This window comes from Toxorhynchites rutilus, chromosome 1, assembly GCF_029784135.1.
Source record: "Toxorhynchites rutilus septentrionalis strain SRP chromosome 1, ASM2978413v1, whole genome shotgun sequence".
Lineage (NCBI taxonomy): Eukaryota > Metazoa > Arthropoda > Insecta > Diptera > Culicidae > Toxorhynchites > Toxorhynchites rutilus.
In genome coordinates, this window is record NC_073744.1 from 134,228,745 (window position 1) to 134,245,962 (window position 17,218).

The 17,218-nt window shown below is 39.2% G+C and overlaps 1 protein-coding gene across 4 annotated transcripts in view; it reads left to right on the forward strand.

Annotated features, from left to right (window-relative positions):
• LOC129772814 (short-chain dehydrogenase/reductase family 16C member 6) overlaps positions 1 to 12,229 on the forward strand; it is a 73,728-nt gene extending 61,499 nt beyond the window's left edge. For 2 of the 4 annotated variants that reach the window (XM_055776303.1, XM_055776313.1), the window contains 3 exons: positions 10,925 to 11,227; positions 11,292 to 11,469; positions 11,535 to 12,229. In XM_055776303.1, coding sequence (XP_055632278.1) covers positions 10,925 to 11,227; positions 11,292 to 11,469; positions 11,535 to 11,978 — 925 coding nt within the window. In that variant the 3' untranslated portion in view covers positions 11,979 to 12,229. Of the gene's footprint in view, positions 1 to 4,684; positions 4,991 to 5,061; positions 5,240 to 5,306; positions 5,820 to 10,924; positions 11,228 to 11,291; positions 11,470 to 11,534 lie in introns of those variants that run through there. The other 2 variants (XR_008742645.1, XM_055776322.1) reach the window with 2 other exon arrangements.
• Positions 12,230 to 17,218: the final 4,989 nt, after the last annotated feature.

Below are 17,218 nucleotides of genomic sequence, written 5' to 3' on the forward strand. Positions count from 1 at the left end.
GAATCCGGAGTTGTCACATCGGGACATCGGTAAGATGCTGGGAATCGTCCAATCCACGGTCAGCAGAGTACTAAATCGATACTTCGAGAACCTAACCATCGACCGGAAGGTGAAGAACGGCAAAAATGGATGCTCCGTCAGTGAAAAAGATCACAAGCGCGTAGTTAAGCAGTTTAGACGTGATCCGAGAAGTTCGGTTCGGGATGTCGCCAATAAGCTAAATTTGTCAAGTACATTCGTCCAGCGGACCAAGCAGCGGGAGGGCCTGCGTACATACAAGGTTCAAAAGGCTCCTGACCGCGACGAAAGGCAAAACATGGTGGGGAAGACGCGAGCCCGGAAGCTGTACACCGAAATGCTGACGAAGCCGCATTGCCTGGTAATGGACGACGAAACCTACGTCAAAGCGGACTTTCGTCAGCTGCCGGGCCTGTTGTTCTTTTCCGCAGAGGACAAATTCAGCGTTCCGGAGGAGATTCGCACGCAGAAACTATCCAAGTTTGCCAAAAAGTACATGGTGTGGCAAGCGATCTGCTCTTGCGGAAAGCGGAGCGCCCCCCGAACGATTAACCGTGGTCTCTAGTTATACCTATGATATAACCGCAAGGATGACGTAGGACTGCCGTTGGCTTAGTGATCATTTGTGTATTTTCAATTAGCAATAATCACACTTCGGATGTTTCCCATTGGGTACGACATCGCTGCTGCGGAGAGCTATCTTTTGTATGTATTGATTAAATTATTGATTAAACTAGTGAATGAATTAAACAATTTACGAATTCAATTGCTAACAAATTCCAATTTAGGTCAATTCATGCATTATGATAGTGGTTATCGTAGCAAATAGTTATCAACATTTTGCCTAATCATTAAACGTCGTTAGCAAAACGTATTCCGGAGTGTAAAAATCCATGGTAGTATAAAAGTACTGCCAAGTTCTGCAATGCCGATTTTCCCAACTTATTGGTTTCGGAATCTGTGTTGGGAAAACACATTTCGGTTTGCAAAAATGCAAGCGAGTACAAAGATACTCGCAGCTTGCATCTCATTTGCAATGCCAATTTCCCACGCTCAATCGTTTTGAAATCCGTGTTAGGGATTTATTCCGATTTACAAAAACGCAAAAACGAGTTAAAAGTACCCACAACTTGCATCTATTTTGCAATGTCAGTTTCTCCAGGCTCCATGGTTTTGATGTCTGTGTTAGAGAAACATTCCGATTTGCAAAAGCGCAAACGAGTACAAAAATACTCGTTGATTGCATCTAATTAGCAATGCCAGGTTCTCAAGGCTCCATGGTTTTGAAGTCTGTGTTAGGGAAATATCCATTCATTCAGCAATGATACCCCAATCGTTGCGGAATCATAGCTGAGTGGATTTCTGAGCGACACTCGCTTTTATACCGATTGGTGTGATTCCAATAGCCTATTCTGAAAGCATTTTTAGGGCTATTGAAACAAGTTTTTGGATCAAAAAGTAACAAGCATAGAACGCGTAAACATTTTATCTTTCGAATGAATTGTTTATCATACCATTTCGTTCAGTAGTTTTGGAGCAATTAATGCTCAAAATCTCGTTCTCCGGCGTAACGCTTTCGTTATCGAAACTTTGAACTTACACCCCAGTATAGAAATGAAAGACGTAGTCCTACGTCAAAAACACAACTGGTAGTGTTGCGCCGATTCTAAGACCTCCGAGCTTCAGCTTCAGAGCTGCTCGATCTGAAGACGAGACACAGGATAAGCTTCAGCGATGGAGAACAGACAGCGATAAAGGGATTGGTTGATGCCCTCGAACCAGTTCTTATCGCTGTTGAACTGCTATGGCGGAAAAACTGCACCCTTCATGAACCTGACGTCGGATTGCAATATAGGTTAGAACAGCTATCGGAGCAACCATCAGAAATTTCGAAGCAGCCGCTTGGAGCCCTGAAGGAAAGGACAAACGTTTTGTATAGGCAGATTAGTTCGCGTATATAAATAATCATTCTGTTCGTGGTCGTGACTAGGATTGGGCGATCTTGGATCAATTTATAGAAGATCGATCTTTTCCATTTCGATTTCTTCGATTTTTTGTACTCGAAAAAATCACGAAAATCGATCTTTTTCTTCCGATTTTTCCTGATCTTAGAAAAACTTTTTATGGATCTGTTTTTCAGTGTAGCACGGACGAATTCCATGGAATGTTTGCTAGCGGAGTTCTGAACAAATACCAGCTGTTGAATTTCTAGTAATACAAATACCAGTTGTTGAATTTCTAGTCATAATTTTCAATTAATTTATTTAATGATTTCCATGACGTTTCAAGATGAATGCTCTGGGAAATGCAATTTTTCTGAGCTTTAAATTTTTTGTGGCCTTCATAATGAGTAACAAAATTAAATGTCTTTGATGTTTGAAAAGAAATATAAAATTTTGTATTCCCTGCTTGAAGAAAAGACGGTTCTCATATAGAGTAAATAAAGAAATTGTAAAAACGACATTTGGTTCTTCAAAGATCGATTCTTTGGTACAGATTTAATCAGTGGATCGATCCCTACGCTGTTTAGAAAATCAATTTGTCAAGATCGATCTTTTTCTAAAGAGCGCCCATTCCTAATCATGACATAATAAATAATGACTTCGGCGTCTTCTATCAAATGTCACGGAATGCATTGATCAAGCAGGCATTAGAAATCGTTCGCGACTTAAGACTTCAGTAGCTGGACAACAAGAGGGAAAAAACCATTGGACGATGCAGAACCCGCAGAATAGTTGAGCATCAAGAGAAAACTTGAACGACGATTGCAGTAATCGATTATAAACTGTATTAACAGAGGCCATCAGAGGCAAATACATGACAATGGTATTCGATGATTTTCATACTGTACGCCCAACATCATTGAACTATGAACATGCGTTTTTCTCTCCTGGAAATTCCGTTCATGAGATCAGATCGGAATGATGATCAGAAAACGACAAAATTAACATTGTTTGTGGTCCCCAAGTAGTAGCAAAGTATTGATTGTTTTCTTGTAAACTAATTAAAAAGTCGTTTCTTCAAGAAAATGGTTTATTTCAAAGTATTTTTTCACCAGTAATTTACCGGTTTTACCAGTAAAGAAATTTTCATTACCGGATAACCGGTTATTGAAATTTTGGCACGGTAATGCAATCCTTACTTTTGAACGTATGAATCTAACAACGAATATATCGACGAATAGTTAATATATGGATCCGTTCAATCCAGTTACAAAAGGGACTGAAATCAAATAAGAATAGTCCGGTATTGATCTTATGCATTATATTCAATAAATATTCCACGCCACTAACATGAATTTATACATTTTATACAACAATATTCTAGAATATGAAAAAATGCACTTGTCCAAAAGAGTTACTCCTATACTCGCGTCGGTGTGTCAGACCGAAAGTGTTAAAAAAGTGGCACACGTCCCCTTTGTACCAACACATGCGATACGCTAAACGATGACGAACGACGAATAACGAAGCTAGAGAGAATCCCAAAGTCGTAGTGTTGATATTTTCTGAGAAATGAACGAATTATTGATTTCTCGGTCTGACAGACCAATGCGCGAGTATAGGAGTGTTAAACTGCAAAACAAAAAGCCAATTCAGAAAAATAGGGAAAAAGGCGAAAGGCCATGCTGGTTGAACAGAAGAGAACAAACGCAAGTTGTGTTTAATAACGTTTGTGTATCTCTCTGAATTTCACGTTGCCGACTTATACTTTCTGCAATCTGAAAGTTAAGCTAGAATTCACAAGCAATCTAATCAAGCTCAGACATTTCAATCGATGAATCATTGCAAAAAGTACATAACACTGATAAAACTGATCGCCGTAAACAAGAATCAAACCGCTTCGGCTAAAGGTCGTGTCGCTTGGTTGCGAAACTAGTGAACGAAACTGGTTCCTTTTCAAGCGAAATCGGATAGCTTCCGGTCGAACCCTTCTGGTTTATTGCAATAATACGCAACCAAGGCGCAAAGTGTGAGCGATACGGAACACAATTTTTACGGTATGGAAGCAGCAATTGTTCCGACTGGGGAATTCTGGATATGAATGAACGACGAATCAGTGACAAATATGGCAAGGCTGGGTTAAAGGAGCTATAAGTTTGATTTATTGTAACGGGTTTCACACTCAGGATCGAAAGAAATACACTACACGTTCGATTTTTGCAACATGAGTTTATTGTGATTAAATTATCAAATCTTAAACAAGATTAAATTATCAAATCTTAAACAAGCCTTAAAGATGAACAGACGTCTCTGGGACAACTTTAGTACTGTATAAATGAATACCATTAACTGGGTCACAGCATCTAAACGCATCACAATTAGCCTTGTGGACTGGACGCGGTTAACGGCAGCATTATCATTATTCATTTCTCAGCATTAACTAAACCGAGCCATCCATAAATGTTCTGTGTGCACTTGTTTTTCTTTCCCATGCATCCGTCCATCATAGCGTAGCATTGGGCTCACCATTTGTAAGTGTAATGTCAACACACCCCACTTATAGGGACCTCAGCCATGGCCTACTTCAAGTGCATTATCGCCATCCTCCATATGTTCACCCATCAGTGTTGTCTCGACATCGACATCGATCTTGTACATAACGTTCTCGTAGCCGTAACTGTAAGGACTAACGAACTGATCGACACGTTTCAACATGCACTCAGTCAGGCGAGCGTCGGCGTGCAACTCTACAATGCGGTACTCATTCTGATCGATCTGCTGGTCTTTTTCGCCAAGTCAACGTACAACATTATCATGGCCATCGTTCATCTGGTTGTGCCCCCAGAGGCGGAAGATGTCAGCCAAGATATCGTGCTTATCACGGGGGCCGGTCACGGCATGGGCAAGTATCTCTCGCTGCAGTATGCCGCACTTGGTTCCACCGTTGTTTGTGTGGACATAAATGAGAAAACAAACACGGAAACTGTTGGCGAGATCAAGAAGTCTGGCGGGACCGCATTTGGATTTGTGTAAGAATTCTCCTTTAAATTCGGATGTGAATGAATGAAGTCCAGTCAATCTGTTGGTTTCCGAACTTTAGCTGTGATGTCACCGACCGGCAGCAAGTTGTAGATGTAACCGCCAAAATCAAGACGCAGGTTGGCGTGGTTACGATCTTGGTGAACAATGCTGGCATTATGCCAACGCACTCACTCCTCCAGCAGACTGATGCCGAGATAAGGAAAACATTCGATATTAATGTGATGGCACATTTCTGGGTAAAGATACATTGAAAATTGAAGCAAGCCAACACTAAAGTGTATAACTGATTCAAACATATTTCAGCTCATCCAAGCACTGCTCCCGGATATGATCGAGGGCAACCGTGGTCATATCGTTGCCCTGTCATCGGTCGCCGGTTTGGTTGGGTTCAAGAACCTCGTGCCGTACTGCGGCACGAAGTTTGCCGTGCGCGGGATTATGGAGGCACTGTCCGAGGAAATACGTGCCGATTCGCGCAAACCGAACGTAAAGTTCACCAGTATCTATCCGTACATGGTCGATACGGGACTATGCAAGCGGCCCCACACTCGTTTCCCGAAACTGATGAAAATGCTCAAGCCAGAGGATGCGGCGGCGGCCATTATCGACGCACAGCGTCGGGGTGTGACGGAAACTTCGATCCCGAAGTATTTGCTCTATTTGAACTGCTTCATGCGGAACTTCCCGCTGAAGAATGGCCAAATGCTGGGGGACCTCTTGGACACCGGGCTGGATTCCGATCTGTAGATGAACGTTTGGGGATTCGTTATCCCAGAGGCATTGTTTTTCCTTTGCGTTTGTTGCAAATGGTTTTTGGTGAGCAATAAAAAAGAAAATACTTGTTTTTTTTTTAAACCTTGTACACACAGATATGGTGTGCATATAATGAAGGCCCATTAATTCTAGAAAAAGAAAAAAAAACCTCGCACGTTAATAACCCTCCGCATTGTGAAGGTTGTAATTATAGACGTCATCTCTCTTACAATGAAATACTGTGGCTTTCCTTGAGAACGGGGGATTTTTGCTAGGTACAGAGAACAAAACTGATTGTTCGATTTGAGCCACAAATTCACCTGTAAGTGCTAAATTGGTACAATGTGAGATATTCGAGTTTGACGTTGAAGATGACGGTGGCGAAGTAACATTGGAGATCGTAGCGAGATATACAATTTCATGTAAAATTCTGCTTGAATCATCCTAGAAGCTCAAATGTTCGAACAAAATACGATGGAATTATGTTCTGCAGCTCAATCGACTTGGAAAAAATGTGCGCTTCAATCAACTTCAAAGATAATTTGAATTTAAATTTTTTGATCAATTCTTTTTCATTTGGCTATATTTTATTACCAACCCAGGAGTATATGAACTCTGCCGCGATATAATCAACTCAATATAAAGTATTCAATGAAACGTTAAGCAAGTTTTAACAGTAAATACTCTGACGATTCGTGTATTACAAACCATTACAAACTAGAAAAGAAAACAACTAATTTGTTGTTTTAATGAAAAAATACAATTTTTTGAGGAGGTTATGATTTGCGCTTGGTATTTCCGAGGAGGTATCAATTCCTCCTCTGAGCGTTAAAAACTATTTTGCGGCTCAATGAAGGGGTTTGGTAATTATTTATTAGAAAGATAGAATGTCTTAGAGATATATGTTTGTAACTTATTGATGGTCAACGGTAGTCCTACGTCCACCTTGCGGTTATATTACAGATATAACCCACTTTTAGTTTTTCCGTTTTTCTAAGCAGAATTAGATCTCAAACACACCCAAAAACGACATTGCCAAAGAAATTATGCGAATTTCATACTATGCAGCACTTCTCGCAGAACGGCAACAGAAAATCCAAAACGATTGTGTTAGTGACAACCATAGCAATCGCAGTGGAGCGAATTTTTACCTTCATTGTTCTACCGAAGAACACAGCTCTCACTGCTGGAAAAACTTCTTCCCATTCGGTTTGCAATGTGTTGTACTTTGTGGCCACTTTTAACCCAGAAACAATGTACGAATTCGCAAAAATTGATTGATCGATCGGAATGTCTCCAACCACCAATTTGTCCAAAAGACCTCCTAAATTCACACAAGATCTGAACAAATTATGAAGATCAATTTGCTTTTCATTATTTCGGATATTATTTCAGAATGCATCGAAATATTGCATTGAATTGTGTTGTACACTGTATGTTGTATTGCTCTGTGTATTGTACTCACAAAGCCAAAACCATTCTACAATGTTTCACTTTTGAAAAATCGATAAAATTCAATTCAAAGCATTATCTATCTATATATATATATATATATATATATATATATATATATATATATATATATATATATATATATATATATATATATATATATATATATATATATAAATGGAGTGATGTCTGTCTGATTCTTATGGACTCAGAAACTACTGAACCGATCGACATGACAATTGGTATGTAGGGGTTTTTGGGGTCGGGGAAGGTTCTTATGATAGGTTGAGACCCCTCCCCCTCTCTAAGGGGGGCTACCATACAAATGAAACACAAATTTCTGCATTACTAAGAAATTAATCAAACAAATGAAACCAAATTAGGCATATGGAGGTTTTAGGGTGCAATAAATGTTTCTATGGTGGTTAGACACCCCTTCTTCTTCTTCAATGGCACTAACGTTCCTAGAGGAACTTCGCCGTCTCAACGTAGTATTACTTGCGTCATTTTTATTAGTACTTAGTTGAGATTTCTATGCCAAATAACACGCCTTGAATGCATTCTGAGTGGCAAGCTCTAGAATACGCGTGATCACAGTGCAAGTCGGAGGAAATTTCTTTGACGAAAAATTCCCCCGACCAGAACGGGAATCGAACCCGAACACCCGGCATGTTAGTTATGACGCTAACCACTCGGCCACGGGAGCACCACCCCAACCACCTCTTTAAGGTGGGGGAGGGAGAGGCTGCCATACATATTAAACACAAATTTCTGTATAACTCGAGAATTAATCAAGCAAATAAAACCAAAATAGGCATATGGAGGTTTTAGGGAGCACGAAACGTTTATATGGTGAATCAACACTTCTCCTCCCTCTATGAGGGGGGACTGGGGGTTGGTTGGTCTGCCTTACGGATGAAACACAAATTTCTGCATTACTCGAGAATTAATCAAGCAAATGAATCCAAATTTGGCATGTAGAAGTTTTAGGGTGCAATCAATGTTTTTACGGTGGTTAGACACTCCACCTCCCTCTTTAAGGGGGAGCTGCCATACAAATGGAACACAAATTTCTGCATAACTCGAAAACTAATCAAGCAAATGGAGCCGAATTCAACATGTGAAGGTTCTAGGGGGCACGAAACGTTCCTATGGTAGATAGACACTCCTCCCCTCTCTCTGAAGGAGAGGGGGCTGCCATAGAAATGAAACATAAATTTCTGCATAACTCGAGAACTATCGAGCAAATGGAACCAACTTTGGCATATGGAGGTTTTAGGGAGCAATAAATGTTTTTATGATGGTTTAACACTCCTTTCTCCTTTCTAAAGAGGAGGAGGGGAGGGTGCTGGAAAACTCGAGAACTAATGGAATTAAACTTAGCATATAGAGGTTTTAGGGATCGAGAAACGTTTCTATGGTGGTTCGACGCTCCTCCCTTCTCTCTAAAGGGAGGCTACCATACAAATGAAGCACAAATTTCTGCACACCTCGAAAACTAATCAATCAAATGGAGCCAAATTCGGCATTTGAAGGTTTTTGAATATGATAAATGATGGTATGATGGTATGACACCCCTCCCTTCTCTGAAATGGAGAAGGGGTCCCGTAAAAATAATACACATATTTCTACCAAACATGACAATTGAATTTTTTTAATGTGATAAAACGCACTCCTATATCTTCTTGTATCTATATAAATAAAAATGGATCACCGAATGTGTTGATAAGAGCAAAACTCGAGTAAGGAATTGTCCGATTTAGGGCTGTCATTATTCTATCATCTTTTCTGTATCGAACATTTATTCCATGTAACGGATAAACATGTTATTTGCAAGTGGTTGAGAAATCTTGAACAAGAATTGTGTCTGAAAATAATCTGATATTATAATGACGAGTTTTGTTAGAAGTACTAGGAATTTTATAGTTGTAAAATTTTAAAGGGTAGAGTAGAAAATCGATCAATGAACAGTTCTGCGATTGGACCTATAAAGGTGCGCTTAGTAAAAACATGTGAGCTGTCAGCTAGTGTACTTATATAATTATCGCAAATAATATTTCGTTAAAACGTCGAAGGAACATAAGTGTCTTTGACTGGAATCTAGTTTGCGTACATCGTTTTCTTTATTCCTTTCCTAGATGAACACAATGGATCATTGGGCTCAACAATGTTCTTAGAAAGACTCGAGCTTGAACTTGAAGATGGGTAAACTGTACAATTTGTAGTTACTCTCCATTGTAGATCTGATACAGCGAGATCTCATAAAGGATAAACTACATAACGCTTAGGAATAATAATCCATTCTCATTATGCAAGTTCCCAGGGAAGAGTGATCTTTGGGTTAAAGTTCCTTAAAAAATAAGAGCAGAACATTATACAAATTCCGTTGATTCGATTTCAAAATGACCACGTCTTTACAATTACTTGGAAGATCGGAGAAATGTTAATATGGTATGTTCTTAAAGAGATCACCTCTATAGCGTGGATAAGTGGGTAAGAAAACAGGATTCACTGTGGTAAGTCATTTGATTACGATGCATTTTATAGGGGTTTTGCAAAAAAACTGCAGTACAAACCACCCGTACTATAAATTAATAAAAAGTATAGTATAAACAGTATAATATTATGGTTATGATTTTATTATTTTTCTTCATATCCTATAGTTATATTTAGGTGCCTATTCTATCAAATACCTTCTAAAAATCCTACTCAATTCGAGCGAGGAATGTGTCACCCATATCTGGGTGACGGGGCATCGAAAGTGTTAAGCCGACTTTTTACTCGTCACTTGAGGACATCCCAGAGCCTTTTGCAAGTAGTGAAATGTAACATTGTAACACTGCATTGAACCAAGGAGTAGTGTAAATCAATATCAATTTATATGAGTCCATGTTGCTCTTAGCTTAACGCCGAATGGGTTGAATGTACCAATCCCAACCCAATCCCAATCCAATGTTAGCATTAATTTTCCTTCTGCTGTTTGTTCAAAATGCTATGAATTTGTCGAAAGTTCCTCTGATGTCACTAGCATATAAGAAACATCCGTAAGAAAATTTGATTCCGACCTGGGCAGACATCTAATTTTTCTATGTTGAACGAACGACTTTCACTTTGTGTGAATATTAGCGTTACTTAACATAAGGGAGAGTGGGGTTTGTCTTGTGTTACTTTTTGTTACATATGAGGGGAGGGGGTCAAAAAATGGCATTTTTAGCGTTACGTAATTTGTGCACGACGCCTTACATGAAGCGAAGAAACATTCATTCATTCGGGTAGTTCATATTGAAATGGATGTTTAATTGAAACGTTCGCATCGAAACAAATAAGAACAATGAGGTGAATGATTATGCATTAGTCAGCTGCCAATACCGGTGTTGTAGTGGTAAGCGTGACTGCTATGTCCGCATTCGAGACCAGACAAGAGGAGGTTATGGTATGTGATGAGCTTGGTTATGTATTCCCTCAACCACTGCTGGTTACTCGCCGCGAGACATTTTGGGATAAATGCAATAAATAATGAGTCTTCTCTTCATTACTTTCCGTTTAACAATTGTCCATAATATTATATCAACATATTGATGACCATATGAAAACACTGAGCGTCAGTTAGTAGACCTTCCTATGGATTTCCCGTAGTTCGTTCCTATGAACACCGAAAATTCCATCGCACCCAATAATTTGAAATATTTATAACAACCCTAAATGCCTTCTTGCAGGCAAAATGCGGGCACCAAAATCTACAACCTGATCATCCTGATCGTTGACATCCTGGTGATGCTAACGCGATGGATCTACTACACGCTGGAATCATTCTACCTGCTGGCGGTCCCTCCCAAACCGGAAGATGTCGGCAAGGACATCGTGCTGGTAACCGGCGCCGGTCACGGAATCGGTCGCTGTCTGGCCCAGCAATACGCTCAGCTAGGAGCAACAGTGATCTGTTTGGACATCAACGACAAGATGAACAACGAAACGGTGGCCAGCATTAAGCAGCAACAGGGGAACGCTTTTGGATATGTGTAAGTATTTGGCGGTTCTATTGGGTTGACAACACTAATTATCAACTACCTTGTTTTTCTGCAGCTGTGATGTTACGAATCGGGAACAGATTATTGCCACAGCAAAAACCATCAAGGAACAGGTCGGCATCGTCACGATTCTGATAAACAACGCAGGAATCATGCCAACGCATTCGCTTCCGCAACAGACCGAGGCTGAGATTAGGAAGACTTTCGAAATCAACGTTCTAGCTCATTTCTGGGTAAGCGTTGCCATGAGGTTGCCTGCCTAATTTAACCACTAACACCGAGCGATTCTCTCTTGCAGATACTTCAAACATATCTCCCGGATATGATTCAGAAGAATCGAGGCGCTATTGTGGCACTATCATCAGTGGCAGGTCTGATTGGTCTCAACAATCTCGTACCATACTGCGGCAGCAAGTGGGCCGTTCGAGGAATTATGGAAGCAACGTATGAAGAACTCCGACAGGATCCCCGTAAACCAAACATCAAACTGACCAGCGTGTATCCGTACATGGTCGACACCGGGCTGTGTAAGAAGCCACGCATGCGGTTTCCCAATGTGATGCGGTTGGTTAAACCGGAGGAGGCCGCAGCTGCCATCATCGATGCCCAGCGGAGAGGTTTGGCCGAGGTGTCCATTCCGAAGTATCTCATGTACCTGAACGCGTTCGTGCGGGTGTTTCCACTGAAGGCGGGAAATTTACTGCGAGATTTTCTGGACAGCGGGGTGGAATCGGATCTCTAAAGAATCGTGGCTGAAACGAAAAAAACCTGTGACAAATTATTTACAAACTTTGCATACATTAGCTTTTACTTGTATCGATAGTACGGAAGCGAACATAAATACGATAGCTTTCGAGGCAAAGCTACCACTGTATCATGAATTGGTCCAATCATCTGCACAAAGACTATGTTAGTAGACTTTTTTGTCGTTACTTTGTTCAGTATGTTACCACGTGAAAACGAAAATAAATGCGGTGACGAAGAAACACTAAATATATGGTCTTTTCTTTCATATTCCATACCAATGTTCTTATCGATCTTATTTACGTTGTTAAATGATAGATGGCGCTACGTACGTTTCGTCAAACTATCATCCATGTATGCGCATGTAACCTCAATTCGTCTGAAGCCAGGCGTATTGCCGCCGGCGAACTGGAAGCCTTTTTGAATGAGCACCATGAATTATTGAAATACTTCAAATCGCACTTGCTCGAATTAAGAAATGACAATCGCGCTTTTGTCATCAATGCATGTAAAACATCAGCTGGAGAGGAGAGTACGTGCGTAGATTCAATGCGTTGTTTGAATTAAGGAAGGTGACGATAAATTGTGATTCGAACAAAAAAACAATAATCTGAAATTAATCGTTTACACACACGAACGACTGCGATTCCTACGACACAATCAACAAAACCGACGTGAGGAAGAATAAGCTACCTTGCGATGCGCTATCATGAGCAGCGTTGCCAATGTTCCAGTTTAAACTGGAATCTTCCAGTTTTTTTTCTCTCGATCCAGTCAAACAGTTAAATCCCAAAATCTTCCAGTTTGTTCAAATATTATCCAGTTTTTTCTAGTTTTATTCATATATGTGCTTCAGTTTTATCCATTTTATGTAAAATAAATGTATCGATATTATCCCTCCCTTATCCTATCCCTTCGACAATTTTGTTTTGTGACATTTATCGTTCGATCAATTCTACACCTTGATAGATCTTGGATAGATCTTTCTTTTCTTACAGTGTTATTTTGCTTTTGCTTACACTTCAGAATTCAATTCGGTTAGCGCGCAGTGCGTGTAGTGTCTACCCAAGCAGTAACAAGCTACACTGTCTTTGAATTTATATGAATATCAGATGTTCTAGTTCTTCCAAATCAAATCTAAAATTTAGAAAATCAAAGAGTCAATGTTCTACATTGACTTTCATTGATTTGATTATAAAACCCAAGCAACCTTGCTTCCGTTTACATCAATGGGATATTAGGTGCTCATGGTCACTCAAAGGATTTTCAGTTCTAAAAGCATTAATAGTACGCATGGTCTGAGCTTTCTTATTTGACGCATAGTTCGTAATAAAATGAGAAATACATACATAAAATGCACATGCGAGTGGTAGGAAAAGTCATTTTGGTTCTTTCTTATTTGACGCATAGTTCGTAATAAAATGAGAAATACATACATAAAATGCACATGCGAGTGGTAGGAAAAGTCATTTTGGTTCTTTCTTATTTGACGCATAGTTCGTAATAAAATGAGAAATACATACATAAAATGCACATGCGAGTGGTAGGAAAAGTCATTTTGGTTCGCTCGAGGGATAAGATCAGGTAATGACAATGGTAATGGTTGATTTTATGAACTACATAGTATTTATTTGTAGTTCATAAAATGATGAAATCAACCATTAATTGGTTATGTCCTTCGAACAGATCAAAATGACTTTTCCCACCACTCGAACATAACTTTACACGAAGCTCCGAAGGAAGTTCTATTTCTCAAGCATTGAAACGGGTAAAAAAATCATTTCAGATAAATCAAAACCGATCTTTTTAAAATAAAACGGGATCCAGTTTTTTTGAGAGCAATCTTCCAGTTTTTTGAAAAATATTATTGGCAACCCTGATCATGAGCAAAGCCGACACAGACTTCACTATAGAGCGCTTGCAGCGTGCGTATGTATTAGTAATCTGTTGGGCAGACAAAAGAGATCACTGCATATGATTTATACGGGATTGCTTTGCTTAAATAATTATTTTAGCGAAATAGTTACAAAAATTATTTACTTTGCTTAAATAATTATTTTAGCGAAATAGTTACAAAAATTACGCGCTACTCTACTATAAAAACATGCGAACATATGTGTCTTCACATAGAAATATTTACTTTTAGCGCCAAACCCATATACACGGAGAAAATTCGAAGTTTCTGTTGTGGCTATGATCCATATCAATGGAAACATATTGATTTTTCAAAAAGTTGCACAGGAACAGTGCAAACTGCACATTGCGATTGTATAGCCGGATTAGATGAATATGTTCCCATGTAGGCTTTGTGCTTTTTGCCCCAGAATGTAGGTCTCATGAAAAAGTTGACTATAATGAACATTCGTGTGCAGATATCCTTAATCTGTGGTTAATTCTGCCAAAAAGGCAGTCGATTGTATTGAAATTAAGGACACATTCAGCAAGAAAGATCAACAAACCCCCAGTTATGGTTTCCGGGTATCTGAATGCTCTGCGGAGAGTGAAATATGTTTGTAAGAAAATTGATCGGAAACGGAAAAATCCACCAATTAGCTAATTTATGGAAAATACAAGGAAGCATTCGAACGTGAGCTCGAGCCTTTGTGACTTTAGTCTAGGTTAAACTGACCAGACGTCCCGCGTTACGCGGGACAGTCCCGCATTTCAACAAAATGTCCCGCGTAAGATTGCGTCCCGCGAAACGTCCCGCATTTGGCAAAAGAAGCGAAAATGTCCGCGATATCAATATACAGCCAAACCTGTTTTTGTGCGGTCCCTTTTTGGGTGATTTCTCGTTTGTGCGATTTCATTATGACATTGGGTCTTGAATCACACAAACTAATCGCACCTGAACAGTCACACAAATGAAAAATCGCATAAAAAGCAACCGCACCAAAACAGGTCTCCCCGTTCACCATGTGACTCGAAAGAAGACCGACTTTGACATCTGTCAGAGAAGGACCTTCTTCGAGAACTTGATGTGGATGATATATTCAACGTCATCGCTTACCTGGGGAACGTAAAGTACCCGGTCCCCTGTCATTCGTTGAATTCTAGCATCAAGTACGTATCGTCTTTCATTATGAGCACGAAGAGAAGTTTTTCAATTCTTTCGCCGGAAAGGTCTGACCTTTCCACATAAAAATGTCCATTTTGGCCAGATTCTCCTTCACCGTTTGGTCAGTTTCTTCGATCTCCCGGCTTAAGAAGTGGCAGGGAGAGGATGTTGTAAATACCAGATCGGCTATATCTGGCGGACACAAAATGCCTCAGGATGTTCAACTCCTTCGCTGTAGAGTGGAGCTGGCAGTATGAAAAAATCATCAAGTTGCTTGACAGTGCAAGGCTGCGTCAACAGCCTTAAATCCATTTTATTATAGGCTTAATAAACGTAAGATTTCAGCAAAATTTGTTCCATTAAATTATATTTTGTAGTTTTTTTAATAGCCATCCGAAATTAGTTGATTTTTTAATGCATACGTTAGCACTAAAATCGATGAAAAATGGATTGGAATTTTCGAGCTTCCAATTTGGTAATTTGAAGAAAATTATAGAATTTGAATCGTGCTTTCCAGGCTTAAATAGTCTGACTGAGCGAGTGATTTTCAGGCATGAGCAAAATCTAAACCACCGAAAAATCACAACTGAGTTCCGATACTTAGGAAGAAATAACACAGATCAGGTTTAATTGCAAGGACACATGTTAAGAGTTTCACGAATAAATGAGACTCGCTAAACTATGATTTATGTTCACATAACGTATATACATAACGATTTGTTTTTTTTTTTGTGTCCCGCGTTAGACCTCTGACCATCTGGTCACTTTAGCGTAGTTCTATGTCAACAATGCGGTCGGACACAACCTCCTATATTTTTGCTTCGCGGAAATGGAACACGGTGCTCAATGTTGTCTAAGTCGAATTGCGTGGCAACGTTGCACATTTGCACAACTCAATTGGATTGTCGAAAGGACCACAGAATGCAAAATAGCAATTCATTCGAGTAATTCTGCCAAATTTCGCCAAAGCATTCGATCGTGTTTCCCACGCTAAACTCTTAAGAAAGCTTTCATATTAGTTTGGTTTCTCTCGGTCTGCCACATATCTGATTAAGTCGTTTCTTTGTGATAGATCTCAAGCAGTTTTCTACAATGAAGTATTGTCTTCCCTCAAGCCAATTTCCTTCGGTTTCTGGGACCACTTTTATTTTCTCTCTGATTTACCGTGGTGTTGAAATATTGTAGTATACATCTATATGCTGATGATGTTCAAATTTATTTATGCAGTATTGATAAGTTAAGTATGGTCGATATCTCTATAAAGATCAATGAAGATCTGCATCGAATTTATTGCTGGTCTCAGAAAAACCTTTTGCCCATTAATCATCTAATACTAAAGCGATGTTCATAACAAGGTTGAGAACACCACCTGCCTTACCTACACTAGCTATCAATAATGAACCGATCTTATTTGTCAACAAATTTAACAATCTTGGCGTTATTTTTACGTCTAATTGCAGTTGGGAATCACATAATAATTCTCAAGGTAAAATTTTTGGTGTGCTCAAACAGTTACATTTAGTTACTAAACATTTAGCAGTAAAAGTTAAACTCAAATTATTCAAAACACTAGTTTTTCCTCATTTTATGTATGGTGATTTTGTATACACCAATGCCGCTCAACATTCAACCAACAAACTTAAAGTAGCCTTAAACTGTTGCATAAGGTATGTTTTCAACATTCCAAGACTGGGAAGAGTCTCGCATTTACAAAAGCAATGCTTGGGATGTCCATTCTCCCAGTTTTATAAGTACAAAATATGTTTTATTTTGTTTCGCTTAATAACAACAAAAGTGCCCAATTATCTTTTTCCTAAGTTGATTCATTTTCGTAATACAAGATTAAACCACTTTTTGATTTCATATCATACGTCGTACTATTATAATAAATCGCTGTTCTCTAGAGGCATAGCTTTTTGGAATCAGTTACCAAATAATCCAAATACCAAATCATCTAAGCAAAATTTCAAGCGGGATTTACTTCTTCACCTAAACAGCATTATTTAGCTCGTTGCAATTTAAGAAACGAATACGTAGTAATTAAAGAAATGAATTAGAAGTGTTCACATATTCTATAACGTAGAACAAACTGTAACATTAAAAGAGGCGATGTCTCAAGTTACATGATTTATTGATACAATAAAATAAAATAAAATAAATTCTGAAATCGAACCCGATCC